The sequence below is a fragment of the Melospiza melodia genome, chromosome 14 (genome assembly GCF_035770615.1).
Source record: "Melospiza melodia melodia isolate bMelMel2 chromosome 14, bMelMel2.pri, whole genome shotgun sequence".
Classification (NCBI taxonomy): domain Eukaryota; kingdom Metazoa; phylum Chordata; class Aves; order Passeriformes; family Passerellidae; genus Melospiza; species Melospiza melodia.
In genome coordinates this window covers 17,464,018-17,488,481 of record NC_086207.1, presented here as the reverse complement: position 1 = coordinate 17,488,481, position 24,464 = coordinate 17,464,018, and the positions used below count along the sequence as shown (strand labels likewise).

Here is a 24,464-nt window from a genome sequence, read left to right as displayed (position 1 = left end):
CCGGGATCTGGGCAGCCCCTGTGGGCAGCTTGGGCAATCTGCCCTTCAGCGTGTGAATGCCCCATTCAGGGCTGTGCGAAATGCATTGGTTCTGGCACATTAGAGGACAGCTGGGATCCTTCCCGGGCAGGCAGGCTGCGGCACAGGCAGGTTTCACACCTGCCAGGGGGCTGTCTGCCCCCAGCCGCCCTGGGGAATGGGGGGCTCCTCCCAGCAGAGAGGGGAGCTGGGCTGGACATGGAGGCTGCAAGTGTGACACTGGAATGGGACACGCACAGCAGCCCTGTGAGGGGCTGTGAAAAGGAGGGGACACCAGGATGGCTCTGAAAGCTGTTGGGCTCCCAGCACATACAATTCACAACACCCAAGGCTGTGTCACGTCCCAAGTTCTGTGTCTCCTGTGACCCCAGACCTGGGCACTACCACAGCAGCAGCCAGGATTGAGGGACTCCTTTTCCAGCTGCCCTGGGCCCATGTCCTGCCCCACAGCACCTGGCAGCCCCCATCACCTTGGCTGTTTTGGGGCAGGCTGTGCCACAGAGCCAGCTTCCATGCTGGAAGAGGCAGCTTCCAGGCGGGGGGCTGTGAGTGCAGCTGGGAGCTGAAGGAGGAAACCAGATCCTGGGACTAACGGCCGGCAAAGCCTGGGCCTGGATGAAACCCTAGACCCGGGGAGCAGGCTGGCAGGAGGGGGTGAGACAGCTGCAGCCCTCCTTGCCCACGCTGCCGTCATTGCTGGGCACCACAGGGCAAGGGGGGGCAACACAGGCATCAGAGAGCAGGGGCTGGAGACCCCCAACCTGTGCTCCCATGGGCTTTGGGGAGACAGAGCCCATAACTCACTTTAATCTGGAGTGCTGGGCCAGCCTGGGCAGGAGGGTGCGGGGGGTCCCCAGTGCGTGGGGCTGGGCCCCAGAGCACTTTCCCAGCCTGGGAGCCCGTGGCAGTTGGGGGATCAGTTTCAGGGCAGTGCTGGTAGCGCAGTTCACGGTGGCTTAGTGCAGCAGTGGCTAATGGGGAACAGATGCAAGGGTGCTTTGTGCTGGAGCAGGCCTGGAGGCACAGAAGTGGGGACATCACTTCCTGCACCTGTGGCACTGTCTCTGTGTCCCCCAGGAGTGATTGCAGCCCCTGAACTGGCTGGAGCAAGGAGGCAGCGAGGAGGCACACCCTGACCTGCCCTCCAAGCTTAGGTGAGCCCTTTGTGCTCCAGAGCAGCCCAGAAACTGCACCGGGGTGTATTCCAAAAAAATAATTTATCAGGTTGAAATTTCATGTACATAAATATTCATCTCTGTGGCTATGTACAGATGCAGCAGGAGCCTGGCAGCAGTGGGGCTCCTGCCCAGAGACACTTCCACTGAAGCACTGGCCAAACCCCATCTCCCTGGGCTACGCCATGGGCATCCCAGGCAGTGCCCACATGGAGAGGCTCTGGCTCCTGCTGCCCCACAATACCAGGCACATCTCAGCCAGGGCTGATGGCTCAGGGCCCAAAAGGAGCCTGGGGAGAGGGACACCCTGCCCTGGTGCTGTGGCTCAGAGCCCTGCCCACCCACTGCTCAGCCCGGACAAAGCAGGCACCTTTGGTAACTTGGACCCCCTCCCTGCAAGGGCAGAGGTGGCTTCAGCATCACCCTTCCCTGCCCTCCCTTAAGTCCTCACGCTGGGGTAGGAGAAGAGGTGAGGAGCCAGCGGCAGCGGGTCGTGGGTGAAGACGGAGTCGTCAGAGGAGCAGGAGCTGGCAGTGTCCTCACAGGAGGGCGAGTACTGCTCAAAGGGCATGGAGAGGTCCAGGTACTGCAAGGAGGGATGGTGCCATGACTACCAGTGCTGTCAATGCCCACACTGCCCACCCCTCACCCACCAGACTCCCCTCCTCTCACCTCCTCTGAAACAGCTGCCAGGATCTTGTCCAGCCCCTCCACGAGCTGCTTGAAGGTGGGGCGCTGGGAGGGCACGGCGTGCCAGCACTCCCTCATCAGCATGTACCTGGGGACAAGGGGGTGTTAGCAGGGTCTCACCATGCCCCCTGCCCACCCCCTGGCTGGTACTCACAGCTCGTGGGTGCAGTTGGATGGCCGGTCCATGCGGTGCCCCTCCTTCAGCAGCTTGAACAGCTCCTCCACAGGGATGCCAGGGTATGGGGAGCCCCCCAGCGTGAAGATCTCCCACATCAGGATCCCAAAGGACCACCTAGGATCACAGATAGCAAAGGGGGAGTCAAATACATCCTAGGGCTCTCCCCCAGCCTGGCCCACTGCACCCTGCACTGTTCCCACAGAGTATCCCCATTCTGCTACAGGGACCCTCCAGCACATGCATAACCCCACAGTGCTGCCTTGTCCCACACCAACAGCATCTTCAACCCACAGCCAACAGACCCTCATTCCCCCAAGGACTCACACATCGCTCTGGTGGGTGTAGACACGGTCAAACAGGGCTTCGGGGGCCATCCACTTCACTGGCAGGCGACCCTAGGAGAGCAACCCCTGCTCAGCTCAGCCCTGGTGGGGGTCCCTGTGCCCTGTCCCAGGAGCCCCACTCACGTTGCTGGTTTTCTTGTAGTAGTCGATGTCGTGAACGTCCCTGGCCAAGCCAAAGTCAGCGATTTTCATCACGCTCTCCGCTGTCACCAGCACATTGCGGGCAGCCAGGTCACGGTGGATGCACTGCCAGGGGGAGCAACACCCACAGGGGTGTGACATGGTGACTCCAGCTCCACGTGTCCCCTTCAACACTGAAATCACTGTTTCCCTCCCACACACCCGCCAGCACCTCTGCAGTGGTGGGGCCGTCCCATCACCAGGCTGGCTGCAGTGACAGGCACAGTGGGGCAGCCACATACACTTCCCCAGGGGAGGTGGGCCAGGCTTTGAGTCCCATATTTTTGGGGAGGTACTGCCTTGAGCTTTGCTGGATGGGGCTGGGAGGTTCTGGAGAGCCCATGGGAATTGGCTGGGCTCCCTTTCCACAGGGACAGTGGGGTCAGCAGGGATACACAGCTCCTCTGTCACCGCCACGCCCTCCCCAGCTGTGCCCAGCACAGGTAGCCATGCAGGCCATGCCAGCCATACCCGTTTGGACTCCAGGTACTCCATGCCACGGGCCACCTGGTAGACGCAGGAGACCAGATCCTTGAAAGAGAGCTGCTCCTCAGGCATTGCCATGACATCAAAAGCGTAGTCAGGTGTCGGGGGGCGGCGGGCACGGAGGTACTCACGCAGGTTGCCCTTCGCAGCAAACTCCACAATCACGTACAGCGGCCCTGGGAAGGGTGGCCCCTTGTTCAGCCCCTGCCTTGCCTTGTCCCTTCCCAGTTAGCCATTGACCCCAGTGCCTGCATCCCTGGTCATGCTCCATGCCCATGCCCTGCCCAAACCCTGCCTGCACAGCCCCCTCACCATCCTGTGTGCAGACTCCCAGGAGGTTGATTATGTTCTTGTGTTTGTCCATGAGCTTCATCATCTCCATCTCGGATATGAGGTCAGCCAGGTCCTTGTCAGAGGCATTGTCTAGGGAAGGAAGGCTGTGTCACGATGCCAGCTGGGTGGCACCCCCGCCCAGTGCTGATGCCACCTCTGCTCCCAGGACACTGGCACAGGAGCCATTACCTTTCAGCATTTTGACAGCCACGGTGACAGCTCTGTCCGGCCGGTCTCTGTCTATGCCGTAAGCCTCTGCCCGCACCACCTGGCCAAAGCAGCCTTCCCCCAGGGGCTTCCCCAGCACCAGCCTGGCAGGGACAAGCAGAGCCATGAGAGATCACAGGGATGGCCTGATGGTGGCCAGAGGCCTCCCCATCCATGACCTGCATGCTGCAGCCCCTGTCCCTGCCCTGTAGAACCGTACTTGTCCCGGGGGAACTCCCACTTGGCATCAAGGGGCAGGTCCAGCTCCATGACACCAGCCAGCATTGGGGCACAGCTGGAGGAGAGACGAGTGACCCGCATCAGGGACGTGCTGGACTTCCCAGAAGAGCTGGAATCCAGGGAGAACTGTGGAGAGAGACACAGCTCCTCAGCCATCCATCCCATCTGATCCCATGATCCAGGGCCCAACAAAGATGCAACAGAAAAGCAGAGATCTCACTTGGAGCAATGGGGTGAGAGAGCTGCAGGGGGAAGTGGGAAGGGCAGCTCCAAGGCTGGCAGCAGGGTAAGGTGTGATGGGCACAAGTGGCACTCCTGGAGCCCATTGGTCACCAAGGTCCCCTAGCTGCATTACTAGGGCTCAAGTTTGGTACGCACCTGTCGGATGAGCGGGAATTTGGAGAGCTTGTGGACTGCCATAGGCTCCAGGTGCTGCTTGCTGGACTGAGTCTGCATCCGGCACAGCACCACAATAATGATGGCCATGGCCACGGCCAGTGAGCCCGAGGTGTAGATGATGATGTCCGTGTACTTGGTCTCAGGGGCCTCAGCTTCCCGCACCAGCTCCTCTTCTGCAGGGAGTGAGTGAGTTGGCCTGAGGCATGGCCTCTGCGTGCTGGGGATCCCAGACCCCACACCAGGACCCCACCCCTACCTGGCAGGACGGTGAGCCAGGCAGACTGGTAGGAGAGGCCGATGGAGTTCCCTGCCAGGCAGGTGTACTCGCCAGCATCCTCCATGGACACATTGCGCAGGTACAGCACCTCCACCTCAGAGCTGTTGATATCTGCAGTCTGTCAGAGAGGGATGGAGGTCAGTATCCCTCTTCCTCAGGGAGCTCTGTGCACCCCTGTCACCACTTTAGCGTGGGTATCTGGGACCTGAGTGCTTCCAGCCCTTGTTACCTTTAACACTTGCACATAGGGAACCCCGTCGGGGCCGTAATTGCTGCCGTTCACTTCAATGTGCTTCAGCCACTGGATGTGGGGCTGGGCATCACTGTAGACCTTGCAGAAGAACTCCACATCGCTGCCCACCAGGGCTGTGGTGTTGGCAGGCAGCCCAGCCTGCAAGATGGGCCTGTGCGGGGACCTCTCTGTGCACGGGGAGCAGAGCAGTGTCACTGACATGGTGGCCCAGAGCACAGGCTCCTTTCTCCCTCCTCCTCCACCCACCAAGGAGCCCTTCCCGAGCCCTAAAAGAAACCAGTGCAACCCAAGCCTGGTCTCCATCCCATGTCCCTGGGTTGTGAGGGACATGTGAGCTACACCAGTGGATAGACCACAAACAGAGGCTCCTGCACCCCTTTTCCTGACCCCACCAGGCATGGGGAAGCCCAGATCAGCACCAAGCTGAGGAGCCCTCACCCAGCACGTCCAGGAGGTAGCTGTAGCGGATGCTGCCAAACCTGTTTTCCACCAGACAAGTGTAGTTGCCGCGGTCAGAGGGCACCACGCTCTCCATGACCAGGCTCCAGTGCTGGTGCCGGAGCTGCAGAGGGGCAGGAAAGGCAGTGAGGTGACTTGGGGAGGATGGCTCCTGGGAGGGAAGCTGTGGTGGGAGGAGCTGGCCCGTACCCGGATGCCCCCGATGCGGTGCTCCCCTCGGAACTCACGCCCGTTCTTGAACCAGCGGATGCTGGGGCTGGGGCTGCCCGAGGCCGGGCAGCGGAACTTCACCGTGTTCCCCGCAGGGACTGCGTACAGCTTCTTGTCCATCCGGTGCGGGTGAGTCCAGTAAGGAGCTGGGGACATGCAGGATGTCAGTGGGAGGGGCTGTGCAGGGAGCAGCAGTGCCCCCTGCCCCTGGTTCTGCCCCACCTGCCCTCTCCTGTAGTGCCCCGGCGTGGCACTGACCTCTGTGCACATAGACTGACTCCTCATTTCGCTCTCCGTGGGGACCGTCCCCATCGCTATCTTCATCATCATCACCTGACGCCAGGGAGTCTGCAAAGGGAACCGGGTTGGGAGGGACATCCCTGCCTGCAGGGCTGGGCGGGCAGGGGCTGCCTCGCTGCCCCGGGGGTAGCTGGGTGCTGCTGGGCTCCTACCCACGACAGAGATGGTGAAGTTGCGCAGGACCTCTCCAGTTCCCCGTGCCCGGCACACGTAGAGCCCTGAGTCCTCGTAGGCGACCTCTGAGATCTCCAGCAGGCCCTGATGGAGATGGATGCGACCCCCCGAGAGGAGTGGCCGGGACTCCTTGTACCAGACCACACTGGCACCACTCTGGTTGGCATCACAGTACAGCTTCAATGTGTTGCCGGGGTCCAGGAGGAGATGTTCATCTTCTGACTCCAGTAAGGGTCTCTCAAATAGCTCTGGAGAGATGTGGTGAGCATCCACCCCAGTGCTCACCCCTCCCTGACAGCAGGACCCCTCCATATGCCCATCTTAGAGCAGAGTATGTGGTGTGACACAGCCCAGAGCCTGGCTCTGCTACCCCAGAAGCGGGTAAGGGCTGGACTCTGCCCTGAACACAGGGACACGGTTTCCCCAATGGCATGTCCCCGTCCAAGGCCACACATGCCACTATCTTTCACCACTCCCAGTGGCACAGGGTGCTCCGGCTTGCTCTGCCTTACTGAAAGAGGATAACAAACCCCTCCAGACACCCAAAGTCAGACCTCTACATGCTCCAAGCATGTACAGCCGGGTTGTCCCTGGTAGTGGAGCCCAGCTTGCCGACGGCCAGCAGCAGCATGTGCACTTGGAGGGCAGAAACAACCTGGCCGCCAGCACAGCAATCCCATGGCAGCCCGACTGCCCACGGGAAGGAGCCCGGAGCGCACGAGTGTGTCTCCAGCCCAGGTCATGGCCAGCACAGGAGGGATGTGGGGCAGCTGGTCTCTGGTCCCAGGGGACGCTTCTCCCGCACCCACCACCTCGAGGCACAGAGTGCCCGCATTTCGCCAGGAGTCACACACAGCAGCCACAGCCCACAGCGGTCTCGCAACCCCTCTCTGCCACGCGTGTCCACCGAGCGAGCTAAGCCCCCGCAGCACAGGGACAGCCCGGCTGGAGCCACCCTGCCCCTGTCAGTGATGGAAACGCCGGTCCCTGTGCCGTGTCCTCAGCTCCCGCCAGCCCTGCCCTGCAGGCAGAACGGTGGGGCTGCGTGCCCAGGGCAAGCACCCGCATCCCAGCCGTGGGGTCGCCGCCCCAGAAAGCACAAACCCACTCCCGCCGCCCCCCGGCTCCGCTTCGCCCCCCGCAGCCGTACCTGGCTCCATTGCTCTGCCCCGTGCAGCCGCCGCCAGCAGCAGCCCCGCCACGACCTGCAAGAGGGGCCGCATCTTCCCGGCCCCCCCAGCGCAGGGGTCCCACCCTGCGGGACAGGCAGGGTCGGGTGAGCGGATCCGGGCGGGCAGCCCCCTCCTCTCCCGAGGCACCGGGGAGAAGCAGTGCGAGGTCCCCAGGTCACCGCGAGGGTGGGCGGGCATGGAAGGGAGGCAGAGCACGGGGGTCCCTGGGCAGGAATGGGAGGGGGCAAGGGATGGGAACACCCCGTTTGGGTGCCGGGAATCCGACCGCTCAGCCAGCGGCAGCCTGGGCAGGGCGCTCGGGGAGGCTAACCGGGGCGGGGGACGGCGGGGGATCCCAGGGAGGGGGAAGAGTGTCCCGGGACGGGGGGGCCCGAACGGCACCGGGGGCGAGGGTCGCGGTCGGCGGGATTACCGGCGGTGACGGGGTCCCGCGGCGGAGCCGCCTGCGCTGCGCGGGCCGGGGCAAAGTCCGGGGACAGCGGGCTCAGCGCCGCCGAGCCCCACACCGCGGCCCCATGGCGGCAGGGCCGGGGACGGCTCCGGCTGCGGGCTCGGGACGGCTCCGGCTGCGGGCAGGGCTGGGGCTCGCTCCGGGCTGGCTCCGGCCCCGCTCTGCCGCCGCCTCGGGGGCGCGGGCACTTTGTAGGGACGCGCTCGGGTTACAGCGGCCCCGCCCGGAGCGCTGGGGAGGCGGGAGGGGGGGACGGGGACCGGCCCCGCTTCTCCGGCATCTCTGCAAACCGACCTGCCGCCGAGCTGGACGGGGGAAGCGGGGGGGGGAGCACCGGCCTTCCCCCCCAGCAGCGAGATGCGGCCCCGGCCCCTCCATCCCGGCTCCGGCGGTGCAGCCTCCCCTCGCGGGTGGGGCACGCAGGGGGGTGCAAAACACCCGGGGGCTCCCCTGTGCTGTCCTCCAGGCGTGGGGAGCAGCAGATGGGACAGGGGACAAGGCCACCCCCGTTTCCCCCCGATTGCTGGCAGTAGGAGCACTCCAGCCTCAAGCAGGTGTGGTGGCCCAGGCTGGGCGCTGAGCGTTGCTGGGTGCCCAGCAGCCCACACGCTAATTGTGCCATAATTAGTTGTAGCGTTATCGCTGTCAGTGCCATAAAGTGGCTGTGACCCTCATTAGGAGCCCATAATGGAGTGCCATAAAACGTGGCTAAGGTGCAAGCCATCGTTGGAGTGGCCTAATCCAACCCATAAACACTTCGCCCTCACCTGCCCTGTGCTGTTGCCTGGGCTGGGGCAGGCAGACCCCACCATGCCCTGGCCTTGCTGCTCGTTGGGCCATGCAAGACCCCTGGGCACTGGGGCAAGCCTGGCCTCAGACACTCTGAGCTGGTGTGATCCCAAAGAACAATGTCACCTGAGCATCCTGCGGCCATCAAGAGGGGTCAGTGTCCCCCAGTACATGGCCAGGGTCTGGCCCTAGAGCTGCTCTCCTTTCCCGTGTCGCCGTCTGCTTCACCACCTACTTTCCAGCAAGATCTTCCAGGGCTGAGCTGAGCCCCACACACAGCCTTGCCCATGTCTGGTGTGGATCTTGAGGCCCTGTGAGTGAGGTACACTGTCAGTGTCACCCCTCATTTTGTAGGGCCACACTGTGAGTCCTGGGCACAGCCTTGTTCATGCTTTGCTGTGCCAAACCATCCAGCATGACGAGGTTTCACTGTGAGGTCTGGTTGGTGCTACAATCTCCCATAGCACCATCCACTCTGTGCTGCCCCCCATCTGGAGTACTGGTGTCCCCTTGGGGTGCAGAGGTGCACAGAGCAGTCCCGGGGGCCAGCAGCCCCCAGCAGCTGTTCATTCCTGCTGACGCGTGAAGCGGACGAGAACATCAATTTCATGGAGCAGCAGCCGCCCCTGCAGAGTTCACAGCGTGCCGGAAGCACAGAAAAATGTTGGGTTCATCTCAATTCGAACCAAAACCAAATTAAAACCAGAGAGAAGGGGATGTTCCCAGTACTGGGAACACGAGGGAGAGCTGGGACTCCGAGGAGTCTGTGGGAGCCGCAGCCTGGGATGAACATGGAAAGATTCCCTGTATCCCAGGGCTCCCCAATGCTGAGTGGAAGAAGGGCAAGCAGACCAGTGTGGGCACATTGCCCAGTGTCACACTGAACATCCCCACTGGGCCAGGACAATGCCAGGCACAGGCCAGGGCTTGGTGGGGCTCTGCTGTAGGCGGCTGGGAACTGGTCACCTCCCTGCCGTGGGGCAGTGCAGGGCTGGGGCTGGGCTGCCTGGCTTGATTTATAGCAGCAACTGACGGCAAACAAAAAGCCCTTCACAGCAGCCCAGCCCCACCGCCTGCCACCCGCTGCCGGCAGCACCACAGCGGCCTCTGCCACGCCAGCAGCTCAACAAGGGGGGATTGTGCCAGCACAGCACTGTGCTGTGGGTGCACCCCTGCCCCAGCACCCTCCTCTGGTGCCCCTGTATCCCCCAGCTCATGGGCTGCCCCCATCACTGTGGCACAAGCGATGTGTGACCCGTGGTTACTTAGCTCAGACACAGCAGGGTGCCCAGAGATGAAGTGCGTTCTCAGAACTCCACAGATGGTGCAGAAGGATCCCTCTTGCCCCATGTCCCCTTGGGAGAGACGACGACCCCCTGGCCAGACCCTTGGCCTTGGTTACGTGTGCAGGGCCCCACGGCAGCGAGCACGCACAAGGGGCCGGGCGCCGGCGTGCTGGGGCTCCATCCTCCCGCCCCTGCCCCTTCCCCCAGGCAGTAAATCATCCCCACTCTCCTCATGAAAGGCCCATGTATGTGCTGCCGGTGCAGGGAGCCTGCCTGGTGCCAACAATATTGCTCTTGGAAGGCAGCCGGAGCTGCGGGAACACAGCCGCCCCTTGTGCCTGGCCCCAGCACTTGCCGCCACTCCCGCTGTGGTGGCACCTGCGGCCAGCCAGAGCCCGCGCAGCACGGTGGCTCCTGTGGGGGCCGGAGCCTGGGGGGCTCTTTCCTCCTGGAAGTTTCTCTTGGCCTCCCCTGAATGGCTCTTGTTTGGGGCACAGAAGCCCCAGCTCACAGTACCCTGTACGTGCATAGGATCTGAGGCTGAGCAGGCTCATTCCATGGGCTGGGGTGATGTGAACCTTCTGGCACTGAGGGAATGGGTCAGCCCTGGAGCAAGGGGTGAGCGCCAGCACAAGGGCTTCCAGCTCCATGCAGTCCCACGGGCTTCAACGTGGTAGCTTCCAGCCCAGCCACAACCTGCTGCCCTCATATCAGTGGGCACCTGCTGAGGAAGGCAGGGGGCAAGCTGGGCAGGCAGGCAGCTGCTCCAGACTGGGCACTGTGCTCTGCAGGGGCTGGGTCCTGCCCTGGAGGAAAGCAGCCAGGTTTGGGGCAGTGCGTCCCACCAGGCCCTGGTCCTGCCTGCCCATCCTTATCTCAGCTGGGAGGGACTCAGGGAGCAACCCAGCTCGGTTAAGGTTTAACCAGGCAGAACTTGGCAAACATAAACCTGCTGCTCCCTCTGGGGAGCCAAGAATGTGGGGCCCAGTGCAGGGGCTGCAGGACAGGGACACCAGGGGCCCAGGCTCCTTCTAGCCTCCAGCATGGCACAGGAGCATCCACAAATCTGGGCAGTAAAGGCTGGGCAGGGAACGTACAAGTTGAGGGTGACATGGCAGGAGGGTGGGCAGCGTCATGCCTTGTCCTGCTGCAGCCCAGCCACCTCTTCCTGCTCTGTGTGGGGAAGTGCTGCAGTCACAGCTGGCACAGGGAATGAGGTGCATGGGGCCAGCATGTCCTGCTCCCCATGGGGACATGGCACACACCATGTGCTGGGTTGGGCACCACAGTGCTGATCTATGGGCCAAGAAAGCAGGAGCTTTGCTCACCAGCCCTGTCCCCTGCACAACACTGGGGGCTCAGCCCAGTGAAGCAGCAGCCATGGCAAGGAACTGCAAAGGAAGAACAGGGCCATCCCAAACTTCCCAGCCCCTAATTGTAAGCAGGCACCCGGTCCTGACTCCACATCTGCACTTGATTTACTCAATGGAGCCTGAGGGGCCACGAGGGATGGCAGTGGCTGGGGCTGTGGCCAGGACTGAGCTTCTCCTGGCTGAGGCAGGGACCCTGGGTGTGCGTCTGGAGGAGCAACTGGCTCCACAGAGCTGGCTGTGGCCTGGGCAGGGGATTGTGGTGTTTTTGTGGAGGATGTGGCTGGTGGGTGGCTCTATCCTCTGCCAGCCCAGAAGGCAATGGAGTTCAGACTGGCAAGGCAGCCAGAGCCCTGGCCCAGGGCAGGGAGGAGCAGAGCTGGGTCAACAGCACCAACACCAGGGCACACCTAGGGACAAGGGCCATACTCCATCCTCAGCCTCCTGGCCATGTGGGTGGCTCTGGTCCCACAGCCAGGCTCGAGGTCCCCTCTTGTCATGCCTGGGAGTGCCCATGGGTGCTGGTGTCCCTCTGAGAGCAGCCCAGCAGCAGAATGGGCAGCCCCCCAGAGGGGACAGGGAGAAGGTGCCACTACCAGCTTGCTGCCAAACCCTCCTTACACCAGATAGACACTTCCTCTCACACCGCACCCACCTTCACAGGAAGCAATTACACAATGAAAACTACTCTAAGGGAGTGAAGTATTTGCTGTCTAGCAAGTCTCTTCCAGCTGGATCCTTTTCCTGACAGATTCAGTCCCCGTTCTGCTCAACGGGTGTATACAGGAGGGTAGGGCTTTGCTTATCCAGAGGGATAATGAAACCATTGTGGGCTGGCAAAGGATGTGCATTCTGGGGCCACCAACAACTCCAAGAATAGTGCTGCAACTTGCTCTAGAGGTCTTGGCTGAAGTAACTGTAGCCTCCTGGGCCAGTTGACTCTTCCCGGACATACTGTTGTGGCGGGAACGGTCCGACAACCGGCACTGCTCCTGGCATCCTGCACATTGAAGGGAGCAAGAGAAAGGAAAAAAAGGAGACAATGTCACAAATGCTCTGAAATGTGCCAGCTGCAATCACTGCTCAGCAGGCAAGGCTGTCAGCAGAGCAACAGCCTACTGCAGCCAAGGCAACAACTTGCCAGAAAATCTTCCAAGTGAATCCCTGCTCTCTGTGCCTGTGTGTAAACAGACACCTTTAGCATGGCAGAATTAGCTGCGGCAGAGCTCAAGGGCTGCTAAAGAGTTCCCATTACAAAGCAAGCATCCTGCCTCTCTGCAGGCTGCAGAAGCAGGAACAGGACTGCACAGCTGAATCCAGAGCAGCATTCTGAAAGGGAGCTGTGTGGCTGCAACAGCTCTGACAGCAGCAGTGTCCTTAAAGAGAACATTAATGTGTGTGTTGGGAACATGTTTTCTCTCTAGAATGGGATACTTCCTATACACTGATCTAACTGTGATGTTCGAGAGCTGGAACTTCCCTGGGATGAAAGACATCTTCCCATCAAGTACTCCCCAGAGCTCAGGGACCAGGAGGCTGTTATTCCACAGACATGCAACAAGAGATTCCAGTTTTCTTCCTATCCCTTCTGGGGAATTTGGCTAGGAGCCTGCCCTCCCTTCAGGTAGGATTTCCTAATACTTCTTCCTTTTAAAAAGCTTTCTAACCAACCCAGGCTCATTACCCAGGCTCTTTAAGTGAAGGCTCTTAAATTAAAGATTGGCAGTCTCCAGAACAAGTATTTTTGGTATTAATCATCTGGCAGCTTAATTTTTTTCAATTAATAATATATGCAGGGGATGCCATTATTTAACTTGCCAGCTGCAAGAGTGAGTTCAGCAATACAGTCCAGGTTTCTGGAGCGTGCTGACTATATGCCAAATTTTAAAACAAGCAATCCCAAAGGGGATTAGAATTGCAAGCAGATCTCCACTGAGCCAGTCCTTAATTAAATTAAAATCTCAGTTGTTAAGAGAAACTGTGTTTAATAGGTGTCAGGTTCACTGCAAAGGTCTGTGCTGAGCTGAACTATTAGGAACCAAAAGCAACTGGAGGCACTTCTACCTCGGCAGCACGACTGGGCTGTCTGCAGAGGGAGCTCCTGGAGCAGCGTCAGGACACAGAGAGCCTGCACAGACCCTGCTGCTCTGTTTGGAAGTCAGCTGGAAACACGTGCTCAAAACTGCATTTTAGGTTATATTTAGGCCATCGATTTGAACAGCAAGGCTGGAAACACACTTAGACAAGAACATTACTTACTGATTCTTGTGTTTGAAGCCGCTGATGTGAGCTTGGTACTGCTCTATGGAGTTCAGCACTATGTTACATGTGTTGCAGGGGTAGCCCTTCCCAGCTGAAACAGACAGCAAGGTTAGCACACACAGAAGCCAATCCCCGTGCCTGAGCTAGAAACAAGCAAGATACTCCATCACCTGATTTATTAAACCCTAAACAAAGACAAGTAACAGTCAACAATCTGACCAAGCAGGGAGACCACAGAATCCCACTACCCCACCATGTATCAGCCAGTTATTGCAAGGGAATCACTACGCCAAAAAAGCTTTCCTGATCAGAACACAGTTTGTTCATCGCTAAAAAACACACACATGTTCCCTGCAAACAGTTCATAGCATCAGGCATAGTAAAAGTTTCAGATTTGGACCCCAAACCCCAAAGGCTATACTGCCTTTGCAACTCCATTTCTCTCCCATATTCCCACTTCTGCTCATCTGGACAACTCAAAACAGAAAATAAAGCTATACTGAACTTGTAAGCTTATAACATTTCAATAAAAAAGGCAGCCAGAGGAGATTACACCCACTGTCCAGCTCCACAATGCAGCATTTTGCTAAGCCTTGCTGAGGTGCCAGCTGAGGATATTAAGCTCTGTCCTCAAGCAGTTTGGTTACAGTCAGTGGATCAGTTAACTGCCAGGGAAAAAAAAAGTTTCCAACAATAGTGGTACTTGACAGGATCATTGGTTTTGTGTAACATGACAACTCCAGCTGGACTGAAAGTTCAGGAGGTCACAGATACCAAACAGGCAAGTACTGCAGCACAGGAGTCTCTAACAGGGAAAAATCCTGGCACTTGTCCTCAAGACAGTAAGCGCTCCTAAATTTTGGGTCACTGGGGAAGGGCTCTGGTTGGGACTCTCACAAGGAAAACATTTCCTTAAGGTGAAAGAGAGATGGACTCCAGGAGTGCAGAGCAGTAAATCATTGGGAAGCTCAACTCTGGATGCAGCAGACACTTTGCCATGTGGCTGCTGCACCTCAGATATGTCAGAATCCAGTGGGACACTCAGCTCTCAAAATGGAGCTGGATCTGGGCAGTAAAGGTCAGAGGAGCTGATACAGCCTTCAGGTCTGCTTCCCTGCACCATCAATGTCAAGGTCTCTCTGTTGCAAACCCATCCAACAGGCACATGAACAAAGTTGTCTAAACTCCACTCCTCAACTCCAAACCACTTTTTCCCAAAGAACTTTAAGCAGGCAACCACCTCAGTGTTGCATTTGCAAAGAACACATCTTTATCTGCTGCAAGTCAGGTCTCAGCAGAGAGTTTGGCTGTTGGCACAGAGACACAGGCAAAGAGAGCGGGACAAAACATCCCTGACTGCAGCCCATCTCATCTGAGAAGCCCCTGATAATAGCCCAGCTCTGAAACCTTTGCTGAAGTGCCCTGGAGATGTGACTGTACACACTCCCATTCTGCTGGCACTTCTTGGGACACATCAATCACACAGGCAAGGGCACTGCCCACCTACCCAGGCAAAAACACTGCCCACCTACCCAGCCTGCCTGGGCTGGGGCTCCTGCCCCTGTCAGCACCTGAGTCACACTCAAGTGGAACCATTCATCAGACCCCACTAATTAGGTGCAGAGCAGATGGGTAACGTGAGATACTGAGCACCTTTTCCATCTCCCACACGGCCACGCAATGTGGGAGAGAACATTACTTGGCTAATTGAGCCTCATTTGTCATAAGTGCTACCGGTATCTAAAGGTGGCCTGCAAAGAATTAGAATAATTAATCTTCTGCTTGTGTGGGTTTTTATGACAGAGAAAGAAGCTCTTGATGAAGATTTTAAGATGATCTGTCTGCTTATTATTTACCTCAAGTATCCAGCAGGTACTAAGACTTCCTGGCCCAACAGAAGGCTGCTGGGAGGAACAAAGGAGTTTTCTGTGAGCGCCTAATGCTTTCACTGGACTCAGAGGGCTTTCATCACGTACAAGTGCTCATAAGCAGCAGATCATAAACCAAAAGAGTTTTAACTGTCTGCCTAAAGTTCCTCCTTAATAGCTCTGGGGCTTTTTTTTCCACATTCCTGCTTGCTCCAGAGAGAGCTGCATTAGTTCATCAGATGGAAGTGCCCACACAGAGGCAGAAAGGCATTCAGGGAGAAATCTTTCTGGCTTTCATGTGCTTTGAAGCAGCAGGTGCAGTTAAACCTATTCCTTCCATCTCTGGCTAGTCCCCTCAAAGACGACTTTTAAGCATCAAATGCCACTTTTATCTTTCCATTTTGGATGCAATCACCTAACTAGAAACAGTACTGGCCAAAATCCCTGGATTATCCGCACAGAGAATAAAAAGGACACGTCCCCGATTAAACAGCACTGCACAACACAACCCAAAGCCTGTCACGAGTAGCTACAGTCTAAAACATCTGCTGCTGGGGGTTACAACATCAACCAAATCAATCTTAGGGTGTATCATCAAGTTCCTCATCACAAGCAATACTCCCCTGCTCCCTCCCCACACACTCTCTTGTCCAAAGGCCTGTCAGACATTCTGCTCCTCTCCCACCCTGCTCTTCAGCTGCTTATCAACCTCCCTGTTGAGAACTCACCCATGAAGGATGATGCTGGTGCATCAGGGGTTCGTCCATAGTGTGCCATCAGCTTGTGTTTGGTCTCCTGCTTTCTGTGCTTCTTGCCTACATAGTGCTGTTTTGCCATGAGGGGGTTGTTGAAGGTGGCATGGCAGAGGCTACAGAACTTGTCCGGGTCAGTAATGTCCTTGTTCTCTTCATTAGAGGATGCAGTAGAGGTGGGGAGGGCAGCAGGGTGTTTCTGTGGGGGCACCGTTTCTGTAGGGTGAATCCAAACCCCTGGTCAGTCACAGAACTCGCAGGTAAAAACTACTTTATTTCACCCAAACCCACATTAAAACCAGTAACACACTATATCTAAACCCCAAACCTAGCCAATGTAAAATATCTCAATCAATTAATGATTTTGCTACCTCTTCCCTTAATGCTGCAGAATTTAAAGATGTGGTAACATAACTCAGAGTATGCCAGGAAAACTTTCAGGGTTTAAAAAATCCAACAGATTTGCATATTTCTCCTTAACATAAGCATGACTGTATTCAAGAAACACTGGGTATGAATGAGCTTCCACAGACAGAACATGGGCACAAGCCCTTGCACAGCAAAGGCATTCTGGAAAGGATTCTGGAAGCACCGTGCAGCAACAGGACCTGATCCTGAATTCATAAGGAGTTTTGTCTTATAAGACACAGCACAAATGGGACTAGGTCTGACACAGGGAATCCACAGAGGGAAGCAGCTCTTCTGTGTGGTGGAGCAACCTGCACCCTCTCACTCCAGGGTGCCAAACAGCAGAGTGAGTAACCTGCTAGGGATCAGAGAGTACCTCTCACCAAAGGAACACACCAGACTGCTCAGTGAACATCTTCCTGCAGGCTCCTATCATACCTAAAAGCAAGAGCTCCAAAGAACAAGAAGATCCTGGAGGTGGGCTTTGCTGTGCACACATTTTAGCAAAGTCATGAAGACATGCTGGGACAGACATCTGCCTGGAAGATCCCAGGAGTCGGGAGTCTGGGTGACTCACAAGTCCCCAGCTTGGAATTAGCACAAGCTGCCATCCTCAGGTGCACTCAAGGGCTGTGTTTTCCTTCTGTCCTGGCCAGCTGCAGCCCCCCTGGCCAATGGCCACCCCTGCCTGCCCTGGACAGAGGGTGTCACTCCTCACCCACCAGGCCTTTCTGGCTGCTGGCAAAGGGATGGGACACACAGGCAGCTGTGTGGGGGCAGACAAGGTCAGAACAAGCACATACTGATGTGTCCCCAGCAATCTGCAGCTCCTGAGTCTGTGAACCTCAGAGGCCACATTGTTGTAGCTGAGCAGCCCTGGGGAATTTGCCAGATCAGAGTTTCACCAGTCACTTCAGTCTCTAACATTTAATGAGCATCACACCCTGTGGCAGGCAGTTCTACATCTTAACATCACACACCTGGTCCCTGCATACAGGGATGGGTACAGTGCCTGCTGCCACCTGCATTTCCCCCAAACAAAGCAAAAAAAAAAAAACCCCACACAACCTCTTGCCAATGCCAGTCCACTGAGCAGGCTGGCACAGCCAGGTCTCTGGAGGTGCACTGCTGGCTTAATCTGTTTCATGGCAAAGAGCACGCACTCTTACAAGAGCTCACACTTGGGGTTCAACAACCATCTCAACAGCCCTTTGGGACAACGTGAAGGTGCTGCAGACACTCATACCTTCTGCTTTGGGGGCCTGCTGCTTCATGTTCTTGGCATGAGTCTTGCCCAGGTAGTGAGAAGTTGCCACGGCCGGAGAGGAGAAGGTCATGTTGCAGATGGGACAACACTTGTTCCTGTCTTCCCCATTGCTGCCTTCCTGCTTGCTGTCCTGTGCACAGAGAAACAAGGAGCTGCAGAGGCTGGGAAGGACCTCTGCAGGTCATCCCATCCAGCCTCCTGGTTTTGAGGAGAAACACTACAGTTTGGGGGTCTAAATAAAGATCACCAAAGACATCTGGGTGTTAAGTCGATGAAGCATGACTAGGCAGAACTTCCATGATGCAGCATCACCCTCTCCCTCCCTGGAGAGTGCTCTTGCACCAGATTGCTGTTTTTAACCTGTTGGCAAACACTCCAGGCAGAGAGGCAGCTCTGGCCTGTTTGGGTTAAGGACAAGGTTAAGCCCGTGGCTGCCGAAATTGGACCACACAGCCTCATCCCCTGCAAGACGTGAACTGAGCAGCACAAACATCACTATCAGCTGGGTCATCTGCAACACAACACCAGCTGAGGAGGCAGCAGCAGGCAGTTCTCAGCCTGACACTATGTGCAAAGGCATCTGCTGTTATCCCCCAGCTCCCTGCAAATGCCAGAGTTGGGGATTACAGCTGAAGCAATCATAAAGTAGAATCTGTTCCCCAAGGGAGTCACGGGGCAGACAGATGGCTGAACGGAACGTGGGGCCTTCACTGACCAACAGGCTCCAGCTACCAGCTGAGGGAACCTAAATAAGTAAAATAAAGAACGCTCTGGGAAGAGAATTCCTGTGGATGATGAACCCAACGTGCTCTGCATGATATACAACGATTCTCCTGACAAGCTGTTGCTCCTGTTTTTTCTCTGTCATTTCGAGCAAGACTATCAAAAAGAGGAGCATGCATTTGTTTAAATGGGGAGAACAGGCTCAAAGAGGCTGTCTGAGCAGAGAGGGAAGCAGGAACTGGGACATGGCCTGGTGAAACACCTGCCATTGAGCTTCTCAGTTCTCACAAAGCCCTTTCTGAGAGCATGTTCCTTGTTAACTCACAAGGCTGTGCAACTGCCTTGAGCCCTGCAGGTCCCACAGAGTTGTATTTAGCCCTGGTGGATCCTGTGCTCACAGAACACAAGGATGGATCAGGCTGGAAGGGACCACAGTGGCCCACCTGGTCCAACCTCTCTGCTCAAGCAGGGTCATCTCAGCACTTTGCACGGGATTGTATCCAAACGGTTCTGGAATATCCCAAGTAAGAGGGACCTCACATTTCTGGAACATCCCCATCAGTTGCTCTTCACAGGACTTACCCTCTAGATCTTAAGACACTGTAGACATTACTTATAGACATCGATCAGCTCTCCTCTCACCTGCTTCACCTCCAGCTTCATCTTCTTCCCGTGGGCACCCTCCTCGCCGCCGTGGATGGACAGGTAGCGTCTCACCTTGTTGGCGTGTTTCTTGCTCTGGGGAAAGCAGAGGAAGCCCCGCTCGGTGCCTGGCCGAGCCCGGGGCTGGGCTGGGGCGGAGGCGAGGGGCTCCCCGTTCCTTACCTGATAGTGAGCCAGCCGCTGGGACTCGGAGATGAGCAGGGCGCTGCACACCTTGCACTGCGCCTCGGTGAAAATGTGTCCGTTCTCCCGGATCAGCCGCTCCACTGTGGGGTGAGAGGGGTCAGACACAAAACGGGGGCGTCAGCGGCCCGGTGGGACCCCGCGAGGTGCGGGCCGTCCCTGTTCGGGATGCCCGCACCTCGCAGGATCCAACCGGGCTAGAGGGCACCACGTGGGGCCCGAGCACCCGCCCGCTCCCGGTGCCGCCGCCTCACCCGCCTCTTTGCCCACCAGCGGCCCCGCAGCGTCCCCGTTGCTACCGGCCCCGTCCGCCATGGCCGCCGTCGCCGCCTCACGCTGTTCTCGCGAGAAGCCGCCCGCGCGCCCCCTCCGCGCCTAGCAACGGCAGGGCGGATCCCGCGAGAGCACCGCGCCCTCCAAGGGAGGCGGCGGCGGACATGTTGGTTGTGGGCACAGGGGTATTGCGGCAGCCCCGTGGCGGCTCGTTTGTGTGGGTGTTTAAGCGACGCAGCGCATCCTTCTCTTGAGGAAGCGGCGTCCGGGATGATATAAGGGCGAGACCACGAGTACCTTAGAACGATGTATCTGGGCCTGCTGTCCGCCAGCCACGGACATGGCGCTGCCCGCTTCAGCTCCCCGATGACCACGTGAAACGCAGCGAAGCCGCTGCCGCCATCTTGGTTGAGGGCAATGAGGCCTCCGCCGCCAACTTGAGCGCGGGTGCGGGGCCCGCCGACCGGGGCCGGTGCGGGCGACCAGGCGGGGAGGCCGCGGGCAACGGGGCGGCCCGGGCCCGGTGAGTACCTTGTGTCCTGCGGGGCATGCCGCTGCTGGGTCCCGGGCGAGCCGCGGGGCTCCCGGGGCTGCCAGGGAAACCCCTTCCCTCGCCCGGGGCCATTCTCCGGTCCCTGCCCCCGGGCTGACCTCCTCCAGGTATGACCTCCGGTCCCCGCCCGCGGCGGCCCGGGACTGGCCCCCAGCGCTGTCCCCTGGGGAAAGGACACCTTGCGTCTCCCTCTAGGGGCACTTCCTCTGTCTTTTGCCTGGAGGGATCTCAGGTGCTGTCCCTGGGGATGCCCTGGAACTCCTCCTGGACCGTCCCCTGGGGAGAGGACCAGGAAACCGGAGCTCTGCCTTGGCCGCATCCCCTAAGATCGAGGTGCTTCTGCCTGTCCTGTTCCTCTTGCCAGGCCCGGCTCCCTCCCCTTTTTCTGGGCGTCCTCTGCACGCTCCCTTCCCTTAGGTTTGCCCACCTGTGGCCGATCCCCTTCCCCAAAGCTCACGCCTCTCCCGCCGGGGATCCCCCATGCTTCTCCCCAGCCTGTCGAGTATCGTGACCCCATCCTTGTAAATTTCCACGCAGTGCCCGAAGGCAGCGGGTGAAGGGAAAGGACCGTGGGTGGGTTCTGGGGCGAGGGTCGCTTTTTCCTCCATGTACAGGGACGAAAACATTTTCCTCCCCTGCCCTTGGAGGAGGGAGGTGCTGCGGGCTGACTCGAGGGCGCTGGAGCAGGGAGCATCTCCCGAGAGCTCAGCAGCGTGCGCGGATGCGCCCGGCCATGCGTGGCCTCTGCAGTGCCCTGTCCCCTCTGTGCAGAGCCAGCTCTTTAAATGGATCAATCCTCTCAACAATTTCTCTCTCCCCGGGGCGCTGCCAGCCCTCGTGTCCTGCTCACGGAGCAGCAGCTGGGCCCTGCGTGCGGGGTCGAGCCGAGGGTCTGGGGATGGCATTTCCATGGAAGCGGGTGGTGCTGACCCGCCTGAGCGCGGGGAGCGTCGAGCCTCTGCTTCCCGAGGTGGGGGGAGTTGTTTACAAAGCGACAGCCTGTGTCTCCAACCACTCAGGAACTCATCCGGGGATGAGAGTCATTCATTTTTTTTGGCTTGGTTTTTTCGAGCATTTTTCAAGCTGTCACAGCTTGGCAGGTCTGTAGCTGCAGTGTCAAGATTTAGAATTATTCTGTCGGTAATTGCTTTCTGATTCATCAAAATGATAGATGAGAGGGAAAATGACAAATAATCACAAGTTGGGGATCTTCAAGGATATCCCTAAAAATGTGACTGGAGAAGCGTGGCATGTGCGAGTTCCTTGTCAGGAGGTCACCTTTGCTGTCAGAGCGTTTACAAAGAAATTCTCTTAAATTCAGAGTTGGAAAAAAATCTGGATAACTGCAAAATGAGTCTGCAGACTGGACTGCAAAGGTAATTTTAGATAATTCAGTCTCTGGCCTTTTTCTCTTTTTTTGCTGGGTCTGAAAGCAGGTATCTTCCCCTCAGGCACTCACAACTATCCTTTCCAAGAGTGCTAAAAGCAAAATATGCTCAACTTCGCTTCCTGAAGAGGAGGTCTGTGCTCTGATGCGTGTTGTCTTCCCTCAGCTACACCAGCTTGTCTAATAAAAGCTATTACTGCTCTCCTACTCACAGCTTCAGACTAGCACAGCTACCAGTGATCTCTTACTTGTCTTGTTCCCTTAGTTACATTTTCAGAGACTCTCTTTGCCACAAGTCCCTTCATTTTCAGAAGCGTTGTGGGAGTTGTGTGGTTACATCTCTTACATCTCCTCTTTTCTCTCCTTTAAATGTTGAAGGTAGGTGACTCATCATAACTTCAGCTGATATTTCTCAGTGATCTCTTATTTAGCACAGAGCACAGAGAAGAAGATGTATCGCAGAGTCAGAGGAGCAATGGTGATACCAGCATGGATTGAAAACAAAAAAAAAAAAAAAAATAAAAAGGCAGCGCAGCAGTTGTTTTTTGCTGTTGCTTTTGTTGTGGGGGTAAGAAGGTTTATAGGCTGCCTCTCCAAAGCCTCAGTGACCCTGTGTCGGCCCTTCTGTGCTCCTCGTGGCTTATGAGTGAGTGGTTTTCCAAAGATAAGGGAACATTCTCCACCACCATGGATGCATTTCGTGGAGGCAGCTCACAGCAGCTGGGTGTGAGGCTTGGCTCATCTCCCTGAGCAGGGAGGGCAAAGAGACCATTTGTAGCAAAAGAGAAAAAAATGGAGAGCATATAGTGAGGATATTCCGACAGCACTGGAGTTCAGCTTAGCTGGAACTGAACAGCTTTGTTTTTCAAGAGCCAGTGCTTCACCAAAAGCCGAGCTTGTTTTTATTTTCCCTTCCTTTAATGGCTCCAAATCCTGACAGAAGGCAGGATTAAATTAGATATTAGGAAGAAATTCTTCCCTGTGAGAGTGGTGAGACACTGGCACAGGTTGTCCAGAGAAGCTGTGGCTTCCCCATCTCTGGGAGCAACCAAGACCAGGTTGGACAGGGCTTGGAGCAACCTGGGATAGTGGAAGATGTCTTAGAAAGGGTTTGGAATGAGATGATCTTTAAGGTCCCTTTCAACCCAAACCATTCTATCATTCCTCAACAGACAAGCACTGGAGGACTGCAGAGGTCCTTGCAGTCACTTTGGCGCCGTGACTGCCCATTTGTGCAACCTTCTGCTTTCAGAGGGCTCAGCAAACCTTTGGTGCAAATCATGACTCACCAGGATAATCACCTTTTGTCTCTGGGCGTGTGTGTGCGTGTATTTGCAGAAGGAAGGCTGCAGATCGTGGGGAGGGAGCGTGGTTATTCCTCACCGTGCTGCTCGGACTGTAGATGGAGCAATGCACTGCTGTTCTCGGCGCTGATGAGGATTTTGGCCTCCCTTAGTGTTTCTCTATGCTGTGGCTGTTTGCAGTTTTGTGGTGTTACAGAGAAGGGTTTGGCTCTATCCTGGGTGATGCAGGGTTTCTGTTGCATCTTCTCTGACTCTTATTTTAGATCGCTGCACAGATCTGAGCTATTTCAGTGATCTTGAAGGAAGGCAGAGTGATTCTGGGGAAGGACACTGGTCTGGGAACCAGCCAGCTTGACTTGCATTTCCAGCTCTGCTGTTCCCTGATGTGGAACCAGGGGCTTGTTGTTCAACCTCTGTCTGCTCATGTTTAATTGAACTTCAGCAGAGCTGGTCATGCTCAGCCTGCTTTGTAAGGCTCTTTTACATCACAGTTCAAGAAGCACTGAATGTTATTGTTGAGCTACCAGGCAAAGAGCAAGCATAGGCAGGAAAGGGTGATTTAACTCTGTGCCATCCTGCTGCTCTCCTTTACTGAGATCTCTTCCCAATCCTCGCCTCTGAGCTCTTATGGGTCCAGACAGCTAATGCTTGCTGTGCATCCCTCTCCATCAGTCTGTGGGCTGCCAAGGGAAGGGATGCTGAAGTACCGGTTTGCATTGTGTGGGCACCTGCTCTCAATTGTTCCATGCACTCAGGTTTGCACTAATAACACTCAGCAGGTTGCTCGCTGCTCTTTAAGTGCCTTCGTTAATGCGGATGGTTCGGGCATGTCTGGATGGAGTTCTTCCGGAGGCTGCTGCTGCTCATTGAGAAATCCACACTGCCAGATAAACCTGTTGTCTTGTTTCCAGCCTGCCTGCTGCCATTGTCTGTGTTTTCCCTGTCTGTAGTGCTGGAGCAGCCATGCACTGAGCTGTGCAGACAGCAGGACAGCATCCTTGAACGCACAATGCCTTTCCCCCTGATTTTGTCAAATACAAAAGCTGACAAAGGGCTGTGCTGTGGTGGTTTCTTGGTCTGGTGTGCAAATGTCAGCTTGATTCACTGCCGCAGCCTGGTTTGTTTTGGTCAAGATGTGGGGCTGAGGTGGGGAGGTTGTGTTGGAGGGTGGCAGACCCCCTGTGAAGTGATGCTGTGGAGGAGTTTGCTGATGGGCTTTTAGAGGAAAGCCTCATTGCTCTGGAACAAGGCATTCAAAGTGGCTTTGGTCTGTGTTGCTGTTCCCCTGAAACCCCTTTTTAGCAATCAGCTGTAATAAAGTGTTCTTAACTAGATGAGTGGTGACTGGTGCATGTGGCTCCCAGTAACACTAAATCCACCATGCTTTGTAATAAGGTTTCAATGCCTGGGGTCTTTTGCCTAAATATAGCAAAAAAAAAAAAAGTGCTAGGGGAAATCTAAATCAGAAGGAAACAAATGGCTTTTAATCTTTCCCTCTGTTTCAGAGTGAAGGATGCCGAGGAGGAAGAAGCCTGCAGAGGGCCTGGAGTCTCGAGGTCAGGATGAGGAGGAAGAGGAGGAAGAGAAGAAGAACCCAGCCAATGCCAGGAAGAAGCGCAGTTTTGTGGATGCATTTATTGTTATATCCGACAGTGATGGAGAGGTCAGTGATGGGTTGGGGTGCCCAGAGCCTGGGCTGGGCCCTGCTGCTGCAGGACAGTGCCAGAGTAGCCCTTGCTGTCGTGCTGGGGTCAGGCTTTGCACAGAGGGTCCTGTGCTGTTCCTTTT

The 24,464-nt window shown here is 56.7% G+C and overlaps 3 protein-coding genes across 7 annotated transcripts in view; 1 reads left to right on the top strand and 2 right to left on the bottom strand.

The window, feature by feature from the left end:
• Positions 1-1,237: 1,237 nt before the first annotated feature.
• Positions 1,238-7,428, bottom strand: FGFR4 (fibroblast growth factor receptor 4). The gene is made up of 17 exons (XM_063168992.1): positions 7,095-7,428; positions 5,923-6,192; positions 5,729-5,818; positions 5,450-5,616; positions 5,240-5,363; positions 4,778-4,968; positions 4,528-4,666; positions 4,251-4,444; positions 3,853-3,998; positions 3,615-3,736; positions 3,405-3,515; positions 3,078-3,268; positions 2,550-2,672; positions 2,407-2,477; positions 2,059-2,196; positions 1,887-1,992; positions 1,238-1,800 (listed from the first exon to the last, which is right to left on the bottom strand). Exons 1-17 carry the CDS (start codon positions 7,312-7,314, stop codon positions 1,654-1,656), a joined length of 2,550 nt encoding a protein of 849 aa, XP_063025062.1. The 5' UTR covers positions 7,315-7,428; the 3' UTR covers positions 1,238-1,653.
• Positions 7,429-11,718: 4,290 nt separating this feature from the next.
• Positions 11,719-19,489, bottom strand: ZNF346 (zinc finger protein 346). The gene is made up of 7 exons (XM_063168991.1): positions 19,414-19,489; positions 19,139-19,242; positions 18,956-19,051; positions 17,570-17,720; positions 15,892-16,131; positions 13,293-13,386; positions 11,719-12,033 (listed from the first exon to the last, which is right to left on the bottom strand). Exons 1-7 carry the CDS (start codon positions 19,472-19,474, stop codon positions 11,928-11,930), a joined length of 852 nt encoding a protein of 283 aa, XP_063025061.1. The 5' UTR covers positions 19,475-19,489; the 3' UTR covers positions 11,719-11,927.
• A 379-nt stretch (positions 19,490-19,868) lies between these two features.
• UIMC1 (ubiquitin interaction motif containing 1) overlaps positions 19,869-24,464 on the top strand; it is a 39,485-nt gene continuing 34,889 nt past the window's right edge. For 4 of the 5 annotated variants that reach the window (XM_063168987.1, XM_063168985.1, XM_063168988.1 and 1 more), the window contains exons 1-2: positions 20,300-20,318; positions 24,182-24,339. In XM_063168987.1, coding sequence (XP_063025057.1) covers positions 24,190-24,339 — 150 coding nt within the window. In that variant the 5' untranslated portion in view covers positions 20,300-20,318; positions 24,182-24,189. Of the gene's footprint in view, positions 19,956-20,299; positions 20,319-24,181; positions 24,340-24,464 lie in introns of those variants that run through there. The other variant, XM_063168986.1, reaches the window with a different exon arrangement.